The sequence below is a fragment of the Lipomyces japonicus genome, assembly GCF_038497905.1.
Source record: "Lipomyces japonicus strain CBS 7319 unplaced genomic scaffold V1514scaffold_4, whole genome shotgun sequence".
NCBI classification, from domain to species: domain Eukaryota; kingdom Fungi; phylum Ascomycota; class Lipomycetes; order Lipomycetales; family Lipomycetaceae; genus Lipomyces; species Lipomyces japonicus.
Window position 1 is genome coordinate 324,536 of NW_027117816.1, and position 16,823 is coordinate 341,358.

The 16,823-nt window shown below is 41.6% G+C and overlaps 10 protein-coding genes across 10 annotated transcripts; 5 read left to right on the top strand and 5 right to left on the bottom strand.

Moving 5' to 3' along the window:
- Positions 1-897: 897 nt before the first annotated feature.
- Positions 898-1,671, top strand: V1514DRAFT_267319 (uncharacterized protein; the record flags this gene model as incomplete). The annotated part of the gene is made up of 1 exon (XM_066924809.1): positions 898-1,671. A coding segment is annotated over one exon (774 nt), but the record flags the coding sequence as incomplete, so codon positions are not given.
- Positions 1,672-1,875: 204 nt separating this feature from the next.
- Positions 1,876-2,631, bottom strand: V1514DRAFT_275498 (Prefoldin subunit-domain-containing protein; the record flags this gene model as incomplete). The annotated part of the gene is made up of 5 exons (XM_066924892.1): positions 1,876-1,914; positions 1,974-2,042; positions 2,139-2,262; positions 2,355-2,445; positions 2,544-2,631. Coding segments are annotated over 5 exons (411 nt in total), but the record flags the coding sequence as incomplete, so codon positions are not given.
- A 188-nt stretch (positions 2,632-2,819) lies between these two features.
- Positions 2,820-3,506, top strand: V1514DRAFT_325211 (uncharacterized protein). Its single transcript, XM_066926568.1, has 2 exons — positions 2,820-2,954; positions 3,023-3,506. Exons 1-2 carry the CDS (start codon positions 2,921-2,923, stop codon positions 3,313-3,315), a joined length of 327 nt encoding a protein of 108 aa, XP_066785602.1. The 5' UTR covers positions 2,820-2,920; the 3' UTR covers positions 3,316-3,506.
- On the bottom strand, positions 3,484-5,235 carry V1514DRAFT_289058 (uncharacterized protein). The gene is made up of 3 exons (XM_066925270.1): positions 4,008-5,235; positions 3,777-3,925; positions 3,484-3,690 (listed from the first exon to the last, which is right to left on the bottom strand). Exons 1-3 carry the CDS (start codon positions 5,052-5,054, stop codon positions 3,564-3,566), a joined length of 1,323 nt encoding a protein of 440 aa, XP_066785603.1. The 5' UTR covers positions 5,055-5,235; the 3' UTR covers positions 3,484-3,563.
- A 31-nt stretch (positions 5,236-5,266) lies between these two features.
- On the top strand, positions 5,267-6,735 carry V1514DRAFT_325217 (uncharacterized protein). Its single transcript, XM_066926569.1, has 2 exons — positions 5,267-5,873; positions 5,969-6,735. The coding sequence occupies exons 1-2, from the start codon at positions 5,579-5,581 to the stop codon at positions 6,610-6,612; spliced, it is 939 nt and encodes a 312-aa protein (XP_066785604.1). The 5' UTR covers positions 5,267-5,578; the 3' UTR covers positions 6,613-6,735.
- An 870-nt stretch (positions 6,736-7,605) lies between these two features.
- V1514DRAFT_275507 (uncharacterized protein) lies at positions 7,606-12,081 on the bottom strand (the record flags this gene model as incomplete). Its single annotated transcript, XM_066924893.1, has 2 exons — positions 7,606-10,392; positions 10,447-12,081. The coding sequence occupies 2 exons, from the start codon at positions 12,079-12,081 to the stop codon at positions 7,606-7,608; spliced, it is 4,422 nt and encodes a 1,473-aa protein (XP_066785605.1).
- Positions 12,082-12,616: 535 nt separating this feature from the next.
- On the top strand, positions 12,617-13,754 carry V1514DRAFT_325228 (uncharacterized protein). The gene has a single exon (XM_066926570.1). It carries the CDS (start codon positions 13,051-13,053, stop codon positions 13,297-13,299), a length of 249 nt encoding a protein of 82 aa, XP_066785606.1. The 5' UTR covers positions 12,617-13,050; the 3' UTR covers positions 13,300-13,754.
- On the bottom strand, positions 13,571-14,161 carry V1514DRAFT_275621 (Sybindin-like protein; the record flags this gene model as incomplete). Its single annotated transcript, XM_066924902.1, has 4 exons — positions 13,571-13,749; positions 13,816-13,919; positions 13,985-14,055; positions 14,108-14,161. The coding sequence occupies 4 exons, from the start codon at positions 14,159-14,161 to the stop codon at positions 13,571-13,573; spliced, it is 408 nt and encodes a 135-aa protein (XP_066785607.1).
- Positions 14,162-14,330: 169 nt separating this feature from the next.
- V1514DRAFT_325233 (HRDC-like protein) lies at positions 14,331-15,776 on the top strand. Its single transcript, XM_066926571.1, has 5 exons — positions 14,331-14,872; positions 14,950-15,083; positions 15,166-15,214; positions 15,296-15,344; positions 15,432-15,776. Exons 1-5 carry the CDS (start codon positions 14,601-14,603, stop codon positions 15,447-15,449), a joined length of 522 nt encoding a protein of 173 aa, XP_066785608.1. The 5' UTR covers positions 14,331-14,600; the 3' UTR covers positions 15,450-15,776.
- On the bottom strand, positions 15,684-16,818 carry V1514DRAFT_302173 (uncharacterized protein). The gene is made up of 3 exons (XM_066925567.1): positions 16,425-16,818; positions 16,303-16,364; positions 15,684-16,232 (listed from the first exon to the last, which is right to left on the bottom strand). The coding sequence occupies exons 1-3, from the start codon at positions 16,516-16,518 to the stop codon at positions 15,792-15,794; spliced, it is 597 nt and encodes a 198-aa protein (XP_066785609.1). The 5' UTR covers positions 16,519-16,818; the 3' UTR covers positions 15,684-15,791.
- Positions 16,819-16,823: the final 5 nt, after the last annotated feature.

Genomic DNA, 16,823 nt, shown 5'->3' on the forward strand with positions numbered 1-16,823 from the left:
TCTTTTTTCCCCTTTCTTGGCTGACATTTTGCCGTTACCAGTCGTGATCTTGAAGGTCGTTTGAAACTTGCCGGGTGGTGCCGATTCAAAAAATAAAATAAAATACTGTTCGTTACTTGCTTTTGCGCACGGTCATCGTTTGTGATAAAGTGCGGGCCTGGTTTATTATTGTTTCTGCGCTGCACAATATACTTTGTCGTTTCCATTTTTTTGCTTTGCTTTTCCACGGCGCAAACACGCCCGTCCGCCCCTCCTACGTCTTCCTTGTTCACATCATCACTCAGTCCTCGGTTTTGTTTTTCTGTTTTGTATTCATCTGACGACTGAATATAATTCAACATCATCACGGCAGTCACGAGGAGATCGGGAACGACAACGACGGCGGCTGGCACGACGCGGCACGGCTCTCCCGCTCATAACCACCCTCGTCATCATCATCATCATCACCATCACCATCATCGGAACAGCATAAACAGGCACTCGGTATCAACGGCGTCATCACAAGCAAGGCCTTCGCCGCTGCGGGAGCAGCATCATCATTCGCTTAACAAACAACCTGGACGCAAAAGAGGCCGTCCGCCAAAGACTTTACTTGCATCACCACCACAACCACATCCGGGCGCCGGCAACAGCATGTCACCGGTAATGATCAAGAAAATCTATTTAAAATCACAATCTCAAGAATCTATGGCGATATCTCATAACGAAAAAGACGTGGTCGTGTCGACTGATGATAGGCGGCAGCAGGCAAGTCATGACGACGATGCGCAGGCTGCCGTGTTGGATGAGAAGGCAGCCTTGCAAGCAGCCGAGCGTCATGACACGGCTGTGCAAGGCCAAAGTGATAATGTTTATTACGATGAGACCGCGGTAATCAATCAAGACCAGTCCAGGCCCGAGCTGACAGCTACTCAGGCCCGAAGCGTCTCGCCATTGAGTCCGTTACCACAAACCACAGGGGCGGCCGCTATCCCTACCGCCACCGCCATCACCACAACAACAACTACGACAACAACGACTACAACTACGACACCAAGTCAGCCGGCATATTACAACAATACACATGCGAGTAGCGGTCGGGGAATCACTGGTTATGCCAAACAGCAACAAAATCTATCACGAAGGCTGGCGTATGCCAACCTGCCACCAATAACTCCGGTGACGACCCGCGCGAAAGAGCGAGCAGCAGCTAATTACATTAATAAGGGGGGCAACAACAATCATCACACCGACTACATTGAGCGTAACAAGAATAATGGTGACAATAATAACGACACTTCAAACCAGATTCCAGAAAATCAAGGCATTCCAACCGTTGAAATCGATTTGGACACAAACACTGATTACATCGCGCTAACATCAACGCTTGAATTACTAAATTCGCAACGCGAGACCGCGTCAGAGGACATTGCCAGGTTACAAAGATTAAAGTTAACTGCCATGGAAGACGCGGATGAGTTTATCGACCGGTTGCGCAAGCAAGGTAATGTCGAAGGTGCACCAAAAATGCAATCCATCGTGCGAGCACCGATAATTCGGTGGAATAAATATGGCATTTCAAATGACGTGTTGGAAAAAGAAATTGAAAAGGGCATGGTTGACCGGGACGCCAGGTTTGGTCCGGTCAGAATTTTTGGTTCCCCATCTGGTCAACGTAAAGCCAGTGCTTAAAAATAAATTACAACCTAAATGGGTTCATTCATTTTTTTTTTTAATCTATTGGAGTTTCGTCTTTTCATTTAAGTTTTTTTTTCTTTTTTATTCTTTCAGTTATTGGTGATGCCATGTGCAACCATGATTATTAAATTTTTGTATATAGTTAGGAGGAACTATGGGACTGGGATATAATTTACAATTTCTTTTTTTTATTTTGATTTATTGATTTTGTTGAACTACCTGGACCTTGTTCTTTGTCTGGTTTGAGTAATTAGTAGAAGAAATATTAGCAAAAGCTCTTTTGGTTTAAAACTAACCTGCCATGCTTTTAACTCGTCCTCCGTCTTTTTGTATTCTTTTACTAATTGATCCATTACTTGTTCGACCTATGCATATATCTTTATCAATATTTCTCATGGTCAAATATTTTTATAAATTTGAAAAAAATATGCAGTAATTAAAATAAAAAATTGTAAACTCACTCCTTTGGCATTGGTTTCTAAAGCTGGAATGACTTCCTTAACCGTTCGTTCAACCAAGACTCCACCAATCATTCGAAAACATTTTCGATCTTCAGGTAATGGTCGTAATGATTCTAATACAAGCCTAATTTACCCCCCCACCGCTTGTTAATTTAAAAGTCTCCAATTAAAGAATATTAAACGAAAGAAAAAGAAAGAAAAAAAAAATAACCGTACTTGTGCTCGTCAGTTTCGCTTTCTAATTCGCCAATTTTTTGAGCTAATTGTTGTAATGTTGATTTATAATTATTATATTGTGCTTGAAGATCTGTAAATAGTAAAAAAAAAAGACAGAATTTGAATTTAGTTACATTTCAAGTCTTGTGTTGGGTTTTTTGGATTGATTTTGCAAAACTAATAACTAACCTGCTTGCTTCTTGGCTGTTATGGTCGAACTCGTTGTCGCATTTGATGAACCTGGTTGTGACATTATTTTTGATGTGTGCTTATATAAAACGTAAATTGAGATTGCCTGAAATGCTACTTAATATCTGTGAATTCAGTAATATTGTCACGTATTTTTGCCGGACGATTGACGATTTACGATTTTGTCGTTGGGCGGTTTTGTAAAATCCGGATTACATTATGAATTACGGATTACTTGCCCATTATTTATTAAACCGCGAAAAAAAAAAAAAAAAGTGTTGCAAACCAACATTAATCTTTTGTGTTTAATTACAAACGATTAACGTATAGAGAATTAATTATTCTTTTTAAATTATAAAAATTTACATTGGTTTATAATGCATCCCAATCTTGATGATCCAAATTACATTGGTCAGTATTTTCTTACGTCATGAAAGTTTCATTCGGGTTTAAAATATTCATACATGATACATGTTTAGATTGTAATGATTTAATTTTTGCATTGCAAGACTGTCATCAAAAATATAACATGTTTGATCGTCAGTTTCGTTGTAATAATTATTATGAAGACGTGAAGCGATGCATTCACGCTGCCAGGTTGCAACGACGTCGGTTAAACAATTTGCAAAGCAAAAACCGGGCAGACAATTTTTCCCGATTGATGGAACGTGAACCAGGTTTGAAAGCATTTATGGAAGGCAATCAGGTTTCGGAAGATCAATTACCGGAAAGCATCAAACGGAAATATAACAAAGTTGTTAATGATAATTAAACAAGCAGCAACGACAACAACAACAACAGCCATGAGATGTTGAATATTGAATATATCATATCATTCACAAACCGAAATAGAGGGGTTTTTTTTTTTTTGGAGTTATACAGGTTGAATTTTTAATTGTTATTGTTAGTATATTATCATTATTTTTGTACATATGGAGACTTTTTTTTTTTTTTTTTTTTTTTGTTTTTTCTTTTATCCAAGAATAATCAAGCACTCCCGCAAAAAGTTTCAAATAGCTGCTATAATTTTAATCGTTCTCTGATTGACCGTTTTAATGCCTTGTCCATATTTTCCGGCGTGGGATCGTATTTTTCCTTCCAGATCCAAGATGAGCCTACTTCGATTTTTCCTGCCTTTTCTGCCATTCTAAATATACCATCCCCACAGCAATTCATGTTGGTTAACAAAATTAAATAAAAGACAAATGATAATACTGTTGATTAAAACAATACCTATAAAATTGGGCAGCTTGAAATACGTCTTTTTTGCAACCGAATCCTTCCAACAAGCACCATCCTACTTCGGTCATGGCATCAGGATCTCCAAGATGTGCCGCGGTTTCGTAATATTGTTTAGCAGCCACGGCATCAATCTCAACCCCCTAAATATTATTCAACTATATTAGTCCCAAACCAATTTTTTTTTTTCCAAAAGGAAAAACAAAATGATTTAAAAAATCTTACCCATCCGTATCTAAAGCAATTGGCTAATTCATAAATGGCAAGCACAAGTTCACCCTTGGCACGTCCAGGACTGGTCTTTTGATTTCTTGTCGTGATTTGCAAGTTTGATTTTTTAGCTTGCTCTTCGATAAATGCCGAATTTGATGCCGCCATTCTTAAAAACCCGATTGCCCTTGCCGGATCAGGTGAATCCAGTCCCCAACCATGACGCAGGGCCAAGCCATAAAGTAATTGTGCCAACGGATTATTATCAGCATCTGGTGAGGCTAACTCGGCAAGTAATATCGTGGCTTCCGATAACTTGCCTGATTCATGCAACTCAATCGCTCGTTGTAATCGGTCTTCGGTATCTTGCGTGCTAATGTTGACTGATCCGTTACTTCGCACGCTTAAAATGGACCTCTCACCATCGCCGTCAGCATGTGCGTCATTTTCAGAATTGCCGGGTTCCTTGGAAGTGGCACTAAGCAGGCTTAAATCGCCAGACTCGGTAAGGAATTCATGCTCCTTATCTGCGAGCCTAAACGCTCGTTCCTGCCATATCGCGTCCTGTTCCAACATGCTCTGACGAACCGGCTGCTCGCCATTGCCACCCGCGGCAGGACTTGGTTCCGTAATAATCTCCGGCAGATCATTAGGCACGTGGATCGATGACACGGTTGAGGAGTTCGACCTGTTGCCGCCGCCGCCGCCGCCGGTATAGTGACTGAGGCTATGACCACGGTGGTGGAAATGAACGTGGTCGAGTTTAAACACGGCCGATAACCGCTTGTGAGCTCGCTTGGTGGACGATTGGCCTTCGTCGATGCGCAATCGTGCAAACGTATCCGCCGGTGATGAAGCCGGTCGTGCTGATGCCTGCTGCTGCTGAACTTGATTAATGCCGGAATCCAAAGCATGCGACGGATTCGACCCCGTCCCGGGTTGTTCAACATTGCTGGTGGCATCATCATTATTGCTGTCTTTGTTCACGTTCGTGGTTTGCACCACGTTGACGACCGTAAACGTGGACTCGGCAGCATCCTTGCGCCGGCGTAACAACTTCATCGTATGGCTCTGTTGCCCCTTATATTTTGTATATCTATATATATATCAGTATCTCGTAATTAATTTTTACGTTTTATCTTTGCAATAGTTGGCCATGGTTTTTTTTTAATTCTCTGTTTAAACACTTTGGCAACGACGAATTAGGCGTTCGAACCGGCCTTTTTCTGCGACGACGCGTACGCGCGTTTTTTATGTCCTCAATTTAAATAAATATTCAGGCACAGCCCGGGCCTGAATATAGCCAAAAGTAACCTTTATAGATTAAAAATTGTAGTTATACAATTTATTTATGTCTATATCAACTATTGCATCCAGTCGGACATTGTTAAATTCTGACCTTGTCGTCCGAAAATCCTGCGAGCAATGACTGCGGATGGTTTCACAAAACTAACCATTCGACTGCGACCTGGCAACGGTCAATCAAACCCGCATACCTTTTGCACATTTTTTTTTTTTTTAAAAATATCCTTCCTGTGTTCTAGTTTATTTATTCCAACACAATAAAAACAAAACAAAAAAAAACCATGTCGTTCCTATCTCGAGTGGTTGACAAGATATCCGACACATTATCAATCCCGCATGTGTCGTTGCAATCATCACCTTCACCGTCTTTCGCGCCACCACCGCCAAACGTGCTCGGGTTTGCAATCTCGCAACCTCATGACCCGGCCGTGCAAAGAAGCAGTCAAGTTTCTTTACGTGCCGGCAAGCCGAGTCATGATCGGCAACAAGACATGCAGGACCGGCCATTTTCGCCGTCGGCAACAACATGGTTCATGAAATCATTAGTCCCATCGTTTGCGACCGAGTATGCTCGAGGTCAGCATGTTTTTTCCATGATACCAGTCTGCAATTTTATAGCATGATCCATCAATCCAACCGAACTAACGGCGACGTGTTTTTTTTTTTTTTAGAAATGTGTCCTGTGCAAGCCGACATTGGGTTTGAACCAGTGCCTGATTTGACGTGCATTCATGATGACGATTACTCTGCAGAACCCGAACAATTTCAACATCACGACAGAAACCAACCTGGCAAGAAAAGTTTTAATTCCAATCATGATAAGAACGACGACGACGACGACGACGACGACGATGTGATTGCCATAAATCCAATTCTTCGTCAGTACATACGAATTCGACAACGACTCTCAAACCTGGCTCAATTCTGCAACCATGGTTCGATTTCAACGACTGAGATTATTAACTCAGATTACTCTGATGATGACTACGATGATGATAATGATGATGATGATAGAATAAACTTGCTAACCCGACTCAAAAAACTTGAAAAGCAAGTATATTTTGATTCACCGTTCGTGTCGACCGATCTGACGATCAACAAATTGGACCGGTACGCAGACTACGTGCAAAAAAGACGAATACTTTTAAATTTACAAAAATTAGCTCCTGATGAACAAATTTTTAATCGCATCGAAACCGAATTGGAATTAGAATGGCACGTTTTCCGAACATGGGTGTTGAGGGAAAGCATGGAGATTGAATGGAACAAGCACAAGGTCATGCCATCGTTCACGCGGGCTCATAATTTTGTGTGATTTTTTTTTTTTTTTTTCCCCGACACTTGTTTCTTGCTTTTTTTTTTTATTCTTTTTTAAAATTCACTAGTTATAACGTATGTGAAATATATTACAAATAATAATAAACATCTCTGCATATAATAATGCATTCAAAAAAAAAAATGCCAAAAACAAAAAAGAAAACATTCACGCAATAAGAGAAACTATAAATAAAAAAGAAAAAATAATACAATTTTATAAAAGCGATTCCAAAAAAAAAAAAAAAAAATATTAATAATAATAATAATTTAGTAATTACATATGTAATGGATTTGAAATAAGAAAGAGAAAAAAAAATGAAAGAAAACGCCAGGAACCAGACAATTAGAATTTCTGTTCTCTAAATAGAAAATAAAAATAAAAATAAACATTACAAGTATTACTTGAATAAATGCACGACACAGTTTATACCAAATGACCGAATTTTAAAAGAAAAAAAAACAATCTGGCTTGTTTTTCTATTTTCTTTTCTTTCAAATTTTTTAGGCGCCCTGTGAATCATCTTTGTTTGTCCTCTCTTAGTTTTCATGATTTTATTATCATCTGTTATATTATTTTCTTTTTTTTCTTCAAACGCCTTGCGTGGGTTGAACAGGAATAGCATTCTCAAGCGCCACATCGTTATCGTCACCTTGCTTAAACGAATTTGATGAAAAACTTGCCGTATCTGGATCGGGTGACGTGATTGGAATTTGATCATCTCCATAATCTGACGATGATGATGAAATTTTTTTGGCTCCGAACCCTTTAAAAAAATAAAAATGTTAGCAAAAAAAAAACAATATTCGCGTAAAAGTCATGAACAAAAATATAGATTGCGATGCAATGGCCCCACCAACGGAAGAAGAGAGAAAAAAAAAAAATGAGAGAGATGGGGAAAGTTGCACAAAGAATCAAGATTGAATACCGTATAATTTTATTCAGTCTCATTAAAAGAGAGAAAAAAAAAGGGCAGCCAGTACAATTTTTTTTTTATTTTTTTTTTTCTTCTCCGTCTTCTTCCGCCTGTCCGAAGGGGAAGAAAAACATAAAAAAAAGTAAACGTGAAGATTTTAAAAAAAAATTCTGCTTGCCATTTTCAGTATTAACCGTGTCGACACCAGTAACGCTAACCGAACCATTGCTATCGGCGCGTGAACTTTTTTCTCTTGAAAGCGAGGCCACTGCTGATGTGCCCAAGCGATCTGCATCAAAATCATTAAGGTAGTCGAATTCACCGTTTTGAACCCTTTCACGGATAATATCCACATCACGTGGGTAATATAGTTTTTGACCGCATTTAAGAATCAATCGAGGCAGCAATGATACCACTACTGAACATAACACGCTGGCCCAAAATATTAAACTGCCAAATACTTCACTTGCTGATCCATAAAATCCGGCCGCATAAATCGAAGTAGTGTAAACTCCAGTCCAAAAGAATAAGAGCAATGTCGAAATCACGACAATAAGCAGGTATAACCAATCCCATCGGTACATGTTCAACGTCACGTAACAATTTGCCGCTATCGTGCAAGCAGCGCAAGCAAACACGCCCATCGCTTCTCGCTGATTGATTTGCAGCCCGTTCACGGTAACAAACCCGCCAGTGAAAAAGAGCAAGTAAGTGAAAAAAAAGCTAATCACGGATTGATAAAGACCGTCAATCATGTATTCCCAAAACTTAACCTGCGTCCACTCCTTTCGCAAGATTCCGCGTTGAAACAATTCAGGAACCGCCAATGAAACTTTGTCACTAACATCTTGATCAAGAATTCCCAAAAGAATGACAGGAAGTGACGTGAATGCCAGGTTGTATAATGTCAAATACGTGTAGTCAAACAAGAACGAACCATCAAAATCGTTATAAATCTGATACCAGAATAAAGTAAATGTGAACACTATGTTTTTGTAAAAAAAATTGGCCACCATTTCACCAATTCTTCGATACGACCATCTGCCGTGAATCAATAGCAGTCTGCTCAAGTACTTAAATTGACCGATCGCATAATCAGATGACATTACTGCCTGCCGACCTTCTTCACCAGCAATACCGACTCCAATATCAGCTGCCTGAATCATGGCAACGTCGTTAGCTCCGTCACCAATAGCAAGTGTAATGACATCGAGACCGGTCTTCACCATTTTCACAACCGCGGCTTTCTGCGACGGACTAACACGACAGCACAACACGGACTTGCACTGCTTACACATCAACAGGAATCGCATCTTAAGTGATTCATCCAATACAAGCTTGAGTGCTTCTCCATCAATCACAAGAGCATGCCCAGGACCAGGTGGTGAATGATCCTTCTTGGCTTGTTCAAGTTCTTCAACCGTGCCCTTAATCTGAAAATATTTCTCTGAAAATTCGGCCAATTTTTTTTCCGCGTCAGCCACGGTGGCATCGCTATCAACTTGAAAGACCATGATTTCCATATCAGTGTTAAGAATGTTGCACGAAAATCCAATGTTAATCGCAGTCTCGACACGATCTCCAGTGAGAACCCATAACTTCACTCCAGCAAGGGCAAGAAGCGAAATTGCATCTGGCACGCCGTCTTGTAATCTGTCCTCGATGGCCGTGCCACCCAACAGCATTAACTCCCGCTCAATACGATCGGCGGCAACTTCCATCTTATCTTCTCTGTTTTCCAGCGAGCTAGCAGCTTCATCATATTCCTTGCTCCATTGATCGTATTCATCTTGAGAAAGTTCACGTTGAGCGATGCAAAGCGTTCGCAAGCCTTCGTTTGCAAATTGTTCAAGATGTTCCGCAGTCGATACCTTGATTTCGTCCTGCCCATCCTTGCGCAAGCGCGAGTAAATTACTGAATCCGCACCTTTACAAAATAAAATAATCCGGCCGTCTTCTGGCATTTTGATGATCGCGCTCATTCGCTTTCTGCTTGAATTAAATTCAAGCGAAGTCAAAACCTGGTACTCTTGAACATCACCTTGCGCGTTAATAATGACGCCGCGCTGTGTCCTGTCCACAAAAGAAAACCCAGTATCCCTTGCCGTGGCAACCAGTGCTGCCTCATCTGGAGACTGTGCTTTAAACTCAATAACCGGTGGTTCTTCTGACACCTTTTCGGTCAATACTGAATGACAAAGAGACAGTGCCAGCATAAAGTTATTCACGGCATCAGCCTGATAATCGTCACCTTTCATGTCCGCCACGTAATCTGGAGCCACAAAGGTCAACTTGTCAGGGTTGAAATACGGATTTTTGTACAACGATGCAAGTTCATCCAACATCTCGACCTTGGCCTTCGCAATCCGTTCTTTGGCAACCACAGATTCCTTTTCAACGTCAATACCTTGTCGCTTTTGAATTCCAGACATGGCTTCTGTGTATGCCTCACCATATACCACCCCATTAACAGTTACTTTTTTCACTTCCATGACATTCTGAGTCAGGGTTCCAGTCTTGTCGGAAAAAATATATTCAATCTGTCCTAAATCATCAGAAATGTTCCATGATTTGGGAGTGCAAGGATAGTCAAGAGGTTCGTAATACATGTGCACGTCTGACCATATAAAAAAAGCTTGGATTGTTTTAATGATTTCAATAGAAATGAACAGTGAGATTGGCACGAGATTTTGGAAAAGAATAACGCCAGTCCAAAAACTAATCAAGCCATCCAAGGCAGGCGTGCCACCGGCAGAACCAAACTCGAACCATTGAATCGTGTTGTCATGACTTCTCCAGCGAGTTCCTTCAATTACACCGGAAACAAAACATATAATGAAAAGCAAAACAAAATTATAAATGACCTAATTAGTGTTAACAAAAAAAAAAAAAAAAAAAATTCAGTGACTGATGCGTACGTTGAGATTCAACTCCCGCGCGATTCTTGAACGTTTACTTGGAGTTTCACCTGAATTAAGCATGATTTTGGTTTCTTCGCCAGTGAAGACAACCACACCAATAATCCATTGGGTATTTCTGATAGAGCAACCACGAAGAAGCATGTTGTTTATGGTTAATGGTTCCGCCATTTCCTGAGGAGGCGCATCAACAACCTGTGAATTTTTTTGTGACCATCGAACAACGCCAGAGTAAGAATAGAGGTTTGCATGCGGAGCTTCAGAGTCAATTATAAACGCAGCGTGTTCGCAGTCGCGCGAATGTTTAATTCCGGCACCGCTCCTGACGGCTTGTCGGACTTTTAAATTAGTTTCGCCATCCAGATTCTTTGTTTCAACATAACAAGCCCCATCAGAGTCAGAAGTAGAAAGAACAATGATATCAGCCGGAATTTCGTCATCGTTTCGAAGACGCACAATGTCACCAACCCTGAGATTTTTCCAATAATTGCGCTTAAATCGGGCGTTGCCAGACACGGCCAGCGTTCTGTCGAGTAGAGTGCCATTAGCAAGATCGATCGATGGCTTGCGGTAGTCTGGAATGGGTGGTTCTGGTTCTGAAACTTCATAAGCGGCATGATTGCCAAACGGATCAGCCTTGGGGCCGTCGGTGACGTGGCTGGGAGCGTAAATCTCATGCACGGGCCTGGTTAAATCTTGCATCTGGTAAGATTCGGCAGCCGTGCTCAAGCGAGATTGAATTGTCTGGTGCGTATATGACCGATAAAGATCAGTTGAAAATCGCTGGTCATCCAGGGCATCTGCCTCGCTCTGGGCACGTTCCTTGGCGTCAATGGCGGCACGTTTCGATTTTGAAGAAAACAGGCGAGTGATGGCATGTAGAAACTTGACTGATATTCTGGTTGACGCTTTCTTGATGCGACGCCAAAGCGACACGTTGTCTTCCGACACGTTTGGATTTTTCCAGTTGGACAGGATCTGTGTTGGTGAGTTGTTGAGTTCAAGGTCGAGGATCGTGCGCCGGTAGTCCTCGATGGCGTCCTTGATTGCAGTCAGAACGACAATGACAATGATGGGGACAGCACCCAAACCAGGATTAGTGGATCCAAAGATTGGGAAAAAGGCAAGTATGACAATAAACAAGAAATAAACGTTTGCAATGTTTTGGAATTGAAGAAACAAGTTCTTTGGGATGAACGTCAGTGGCGTGTATTTGGCGGACCGAGTTTTGTTTCTTGGATACTGGATCAAAGGTTGGCCGTTTTCATCAAGATCTGAAGTTGGTAACGGCAGGTTGACGTAGATGCGGCGATGAGGACGCGAAGCAGCCGTGTCGGTGTCGTTGTCATTGCCGTTGCCGTCGTCACCAGGCGGCGGCTTATCCGAGGACGACACGCCGTGCAGGCCAGATTGAATGCGCTCGAGCGCGCCCGACGAATGGCGATGAGACTTGGGCGTGATTGAAAACCGCTTGAAGCGTTCTGAATACCGCTTTGATTTGTGGTTGTTGGACGAGGAGTTCTTTGGCCTACGCGTGGTGGCCCATCTCAGCCGGCGATGGCGCAGATCAGACGAGGAATGCGCGGTGCTGCCGTCATGGCCGACGTCGTCCGCTGAAGTGTCTAGCACGACCATCACAGAGCAGAAGGGAAAGGAGGAGAACACGAGACGTAGGTAAGGAAGGAAGCAGGCGAGCTGGGTGGTTGAGAACAACGATGGACCTGCACTGCTGTTGCTGCTGACATAACATTTTTTTTTCTTTGGCGGCGGTGGCAGCAAGCGCGGCAATCGGGGCAGCCACGTGGCCTGCCGCTTACGGCTTAGCGCGGCGCGGGCGTGTGAAGCGGCGTCGGGCCGAGCGGCTGTGATTGGCCGAACCCAAACCCGAACCCGAGCCCGAACCCCTAATTGATTTGGTACTACATAAATGAATTGAGCCGACTGCAGTATGTATTACTACCATATCAACATGGTTGATATGCTTCACTATTAGTTATTAGTCTTGGCTCGCTCCTGGTTTAACCAAAAGATGAACGCATCAAACTCGGCTCGCTTTAGTCGCTGGATCCCGTTCCTGATCCCAGCATCTTCAACTCCGTCAAGTCCGTCGTCCAGGGCCTTGATGCTGTCATATGCCGACTTCATGCGCTTCAGTATGGATTGTTCTGACTGCTGCTGCTGCTGCTGCTGCTGACGTCGACGTCGTCGCTGCTCTACGTCGCGCTTCAGGTTCAGCTCTTCCAATCGGTCTTGTACTCGACCCATCTCTTGCTCCAGCCTGGTCTTCTCCGCATGCACGGCCCGCATCTGCTTGAACCAGTCATACGTGGCAGCCCATTCTTCATGCACGCTGATTTCCATGTCGCAAATTTCTTTTTGCCGCTTAAGGTCCATGATTAACGATTGAGTCGTAATATTGTCGAGCTTTGGCCAATTGCTTGCGCAACTCGGCTGACGTGGCCCGCAACCGCGCCAAATACTCGTAGTCTGGTTCGACCTTGCCCATCATGCGGTCAAACAGGCTCGGATCCATTTCAGATTCAGACATGCACATCAGTCTTGAGATCTTCCCATCTTGGCCATATAAATTTGTTCGCTGAGCCCATGGCCCGTCAGCCGTGTCAGACAAACTTGACACCCCAGACGTTTCTCCGTAGTCGTTCTTTGCCGCTATTTCTGCGGCTACTTGTGCCAATTAGCTTTCAAATAATACCCGTCAAACTTAACCAGCCTTCTTCTTACCTTGGCGTTCATGAGTTGCTTGTGTTGGTTCTGGCGTTGCAACCTCGCCTCGCTTCATTTCATTTAACCTTTCGTCGTCGTCGTCGTCTTCGTTGTTTTCACCCTTGTTAAAACCTCCATTCCATGCGTTGGTTCATCTACAACTCACCGTTTATTTCCTTGTACTCTTCCAAAATAGTTTTCAAAAACCGTTCCATTTGTTTTTGTTTTTGTTTGGTCCCACAAGTGCGTATTCTCTGTATATATTACAAGTACGACATTAAACAAAACACAACATTCTATATTACAAACAATGCCTCAAACCGGGGGGAAAAAAAAATACAAGTTTAATAAATTATCAAGACGCCGGGAAATCAAAAACACCGTGGCATGCACATTATATTTATTGAATGCCACGAATATACGTGGCCAGATGCCGATCGAATTGCTCGCAGCGAACCGGCATTTCAATCTCATAAAACGGATTTTTGACAACGTAATCAGCATATAATTCATACACCCGTCTCAGGATCGCGTCTGTGTTTTGTTGCCGAGGCTCAGAGATTAGTAGAAATTTTATTCCTGTTCAAATATATAAGTAAATAAATCAACAGGTCATTGACTTCCAAAGTTTCCAAATAAACGCACCTGTTAATGTCTGAAAGCACTGTAGCCGGAATTTTTCTGTTTCCAGCACTTCAATGCCCGACGACGACGGCGTTGGTGATATTTTTGATGCGATTGCATGAACCCTGAGCAAAGATTCAGCATTGTAACCACTCAATATTTTTTTCTGTCTTAAACATGTTCAACTTACGCATGAAATGTACCGGAAAGCACTAGATAGTCGTTGGATGACAATTTCTGTAATCCATCGTTGAAATCTCGCTGCAAGCATTTAGTTACCCAGCACTTTTTTTCCTTTTCTTTTATTTTTTACCTGATACACAAGACCTGCAGCTTTGTTCAAAATGTACAGCGAAAAAACCACCATGCCGTATGACTCTACCCAGCGAAACCAAATTGTTGATCAAATTGCTGCTCATCTACTACTTACTTTGCGACGTTTGCCGCGATGCTTTGCTTGCACAAACAATCGCTAAGGGGTTTGTATTTAATTTTCTTAATTTTGACCTCATCGGGTCGGCCATCAATCCGCTTTCAACAACTACAAAATTTGCTTTACATATGATTTCGGATTTTATTTATCCATATTCATTCCCTCTTTCACTCATTTAATTTTAATTTGCATAATAATTTTATTTGATTCAATTTTTTTTTGTTACTTTTTTTTCTTCATATCAACTCAGAAAAAGCACGAAGGCTTTCCGGCGCCTGCCCTGCCCTGCCCAATTGACCAAAGGCCAAGTCGTCGTCGTCGGCAAATTCGTCGTCTATTTTTTTTTTTTTAGTTTAGAAGGATTAGTTTGTTTATGGCGACAACACGACCACGCCCACGGCGTCTTATCAATGGAGTTATTGAAGATGTTGACGCATCAGTGTTAAAGCTTGGTCCCGAGTTTGAAGTAAACCAGGTGTCAAGTGACGGCGTTGAGACTCCACTTATCGCATTAAACTTATCCGAGGCAAGATTATTAATGTTGGCAGCCATGAGGCAACGCAAGATGGAGATGAATGGCCGAGGATTTGATGACATTGAAAACGACGACGAACTTGGAGAGGAAGAACAGTTTTCGTCAAATCCGTATGAATTAATTAACAATTGAGAACAAACTTTGAACACAATTTTAACCATAATTGGGGGTTTTTTTTTTTTTTTAGTATTTTACGGAAAACTCAGGAATATCTGTCGTCATTTGCTCGTTTTAGGGACGAAGAAACCGTTAGTGCCGTCGAACAACTTCTAAAGAGTCCAGAGAATGCAGATTTGCATCCGTTTGAATTAGCACAGTTGGGTATGTCAAAAAAAAAAACCCTTTTTGCAAGTGTTTTTTTTTTTTTTTCCGGACAAGGAATTTACTTTCTGACATTAACTAGGATCATTATCGTGTGAGGACTCTGAGGAGGCAAAGACATTAGTCCCAAGGTAAATACCAAATGACTTACTTTTTCTTTGGGGGGAAGAGAGGGTGTTTTTTGGGCAAAAGCTAATTATTTGACCTCTCAGTTTGTCAAATAAGAAAACCGATGAAGAACTTCAAAGCCTTCTAGATAATGTAAGACTTTTATTTTTTGTTTGGCCAATTGCAAATTTAATACTTTTTGTTATATATATGTAACCATGTTAACACTTGTTACTTTAGTTACGACGATTCGGCTGATTTTACCATTTAATCGATTTTTTCTTTTTTTTTTTTTTTTTCCTTTGTATTATTTTATGTTTCAATCATTTTTAACCGCACAGGATAAAGTACCTTGAGGTTTGTATACTACAGCATCTATCAGTTATTCCTCTTCCATGAATTATTTGGCAAGGCAGAAATTTTTTTTTTTTAAAAAAAAAAAAACGAGAAAAGAAAAGAAAAGCGATCACGGTTTTTTTTTTTTTTAATATAATTTCTTGTTTCAATTTGTACTATTATTTATATATACATGTCCAATCATGGTTTTTGATTGAATTTTCATCATCATCATCATCATCATCATCATCGTCGCCGTCGTCGTCATGCTCCTTTGTATTTATATCTAAACTGTTCCAACCCTGCCGTGTCACCTTCGCGCATCCATCTGCGAACGGCCAGGATTGAAACAAACGAACCTAGCGGGCTGAACCATAGATAATCAATGCCGGTTATTGGAGTCAACCTGATATACGCGGTTACGGAAATGATTAATGATAATGTAAAATTCAGTAGCATGATTAATTGCAACTTGGAAATAGGCTTGCCCGCAAACCTGACATTGCCGTTGTCGTCGTTGTTTGCCGCCAATGCCGTGGCGGCTGCAATCAATGAAGGACTTATGGGCGTAATGTAAATAATGTACGTCGACACAAGCAGTGATGTAAGAGCCAACAGCCCCAAAAACCCATGGTTTTCCAACCGAAGAATTGGATGGATAAGATATACCGGAGTCTGCACGAGCGTGACCGTGGTAAACAAAAACTAAATTTATTCAAAATTGGCAGTGTCAGTGATCATCAGTTTGATCAGGGCGAAACTGCAAAGAACTTACCTTGTAGCGCTTATTTATCAATTCGTTCTCTTGTTGTAATAAAGCGATTAATTGTTCCTGTTCTATATCTTGTTAAATAACAATGCACATTTGTCTACTTCACGGGTTGTAATTAAACATACCTTGTTCGTCAAGATATTCAATCTCATCGATCGATTCATGCTCTCGCTCAATCTCAGGGAACCTTTTCCGCCAGGCTCGTCGCAAATGTGACATTATCACAAACCAAATGATCACGCAGCGTTTGTGTTTGTTTGCAAGGTTATTTTAAGTCGCCATCTTTTGCCTGCGTGGAGCATGTGCCGGTTAACCTGAAAGACTTCACGTAGGCCATAGTACAATTAATTTCAGTATAAGGTTTGCCTGCAGTTTGCTCATCGCGGTTGTAAACCCCGTGCAAACGTTTGGTTAAGTTGCAACGGATTTCATCAGAAACGGTTTTTGTGATGTCGAATTCATATGCATCATTGTTTGACTATTATATAATTATATTTACTCGTTGTGCCAAGTTTGGTGCATGC

Bases quoted from the DNA above. Each gene is read 5' to 3' on its own strand.
- V1514DRAFT_325217 (XM_066926569.1), top strand. From the start codon at position 5,579: ATGTCGTTCCTATCTCGAGTGGTTGACAAGATATCCGACACATTATCA. The intron at 5,874-5,968 runs GTCAGCATGTTT...TTTTTTTTTTAG, and splicing joins TGCGACCGAGTATGCTCGAG to AAATGTGTCCTGTGCAAGCC.
- V1514DRAFT_325228 (XM_066926570.1), top strand. From the start codon at position 13,051: ATGGCCCGTCAGCCGTGTCAGACAAACTTGACACCCCAGACGTTTCTC.
- V1514DRAFT_325211 (XM_066926568.1), top strand. From the start codon at position 2,921: ATGCATCCCAATCTTGATGATCCAAATTACATTG. The intron at 2,955-3,022 runs GTCAGTATTTTC...ATACATGTTTAG, and splicing joins TGATGATCCAAATTACATTG to ATTGTAATGATTTAATTTTT.
- V1514DRAFT_289058 (XM_066925270.1), bottom strand. From the start codon at position 5,054: ATGAAGTTGTTACGCCGGCGCAAGGATGCTGCCGAGTCCACGTTTACG. The intron at 3,926-4,007 runs GTAAGATTTTTT...AATAATATTTAG, and splicing joins ATTGCTTTAGATACGGATGG to GGGGTTGAGATTGATGCCGT. The intron at 3,691-3,776 runs GTATTGTTTTAA...TGGTATATTTAG, and splicing joins CAAGCTGCCCAATTTTATAG to AATGGCAGAAAAGGCAGGAA.
- V1514DRAFT_302173 (XM_066925567.1), bottom strand. From the start codon at position 16,518: ATGTCACATTTGCGACGAGCCTGGCGGAAAAGGTTCCCTGAGATTGAG. The intron at 16,365-16,424 runs GTATGTTTAATT...AACAAGATATAG, and splicing joins TGAATATCTTGACGAACAAG to AACAGGAACAATTAATCGCT. The intron at 16,233-16,302 runs GTAAGTTCTTTG...GAATAAATTTAG, and splicing joins TGATAAATAAGCGCTACAAG to TTTTTGTTTACCACGGTCAC.
- V1514DRAFT_325233 (XM_066926571.1), top strand. From the start codon at position 14,601: ATGGCGACAACACGACCACGCCCACGGCGTCTTATCAATGGAGTTATT. The intron at 14,873-14,949 runs GTATGAATTAAT...TTTTTTTTTTAG, and splicing joins GAACAGTTTTCGTCAAATCC to TATTTTACGGAAAACTCAGG. The intron at 15,215-15,295 runs GTAAATACCAAA...TTGACCTCTCAG, and splicing joins GCAAAGACATTAGTCCCAAG to TTTGTCAAATAAGAAAACCG.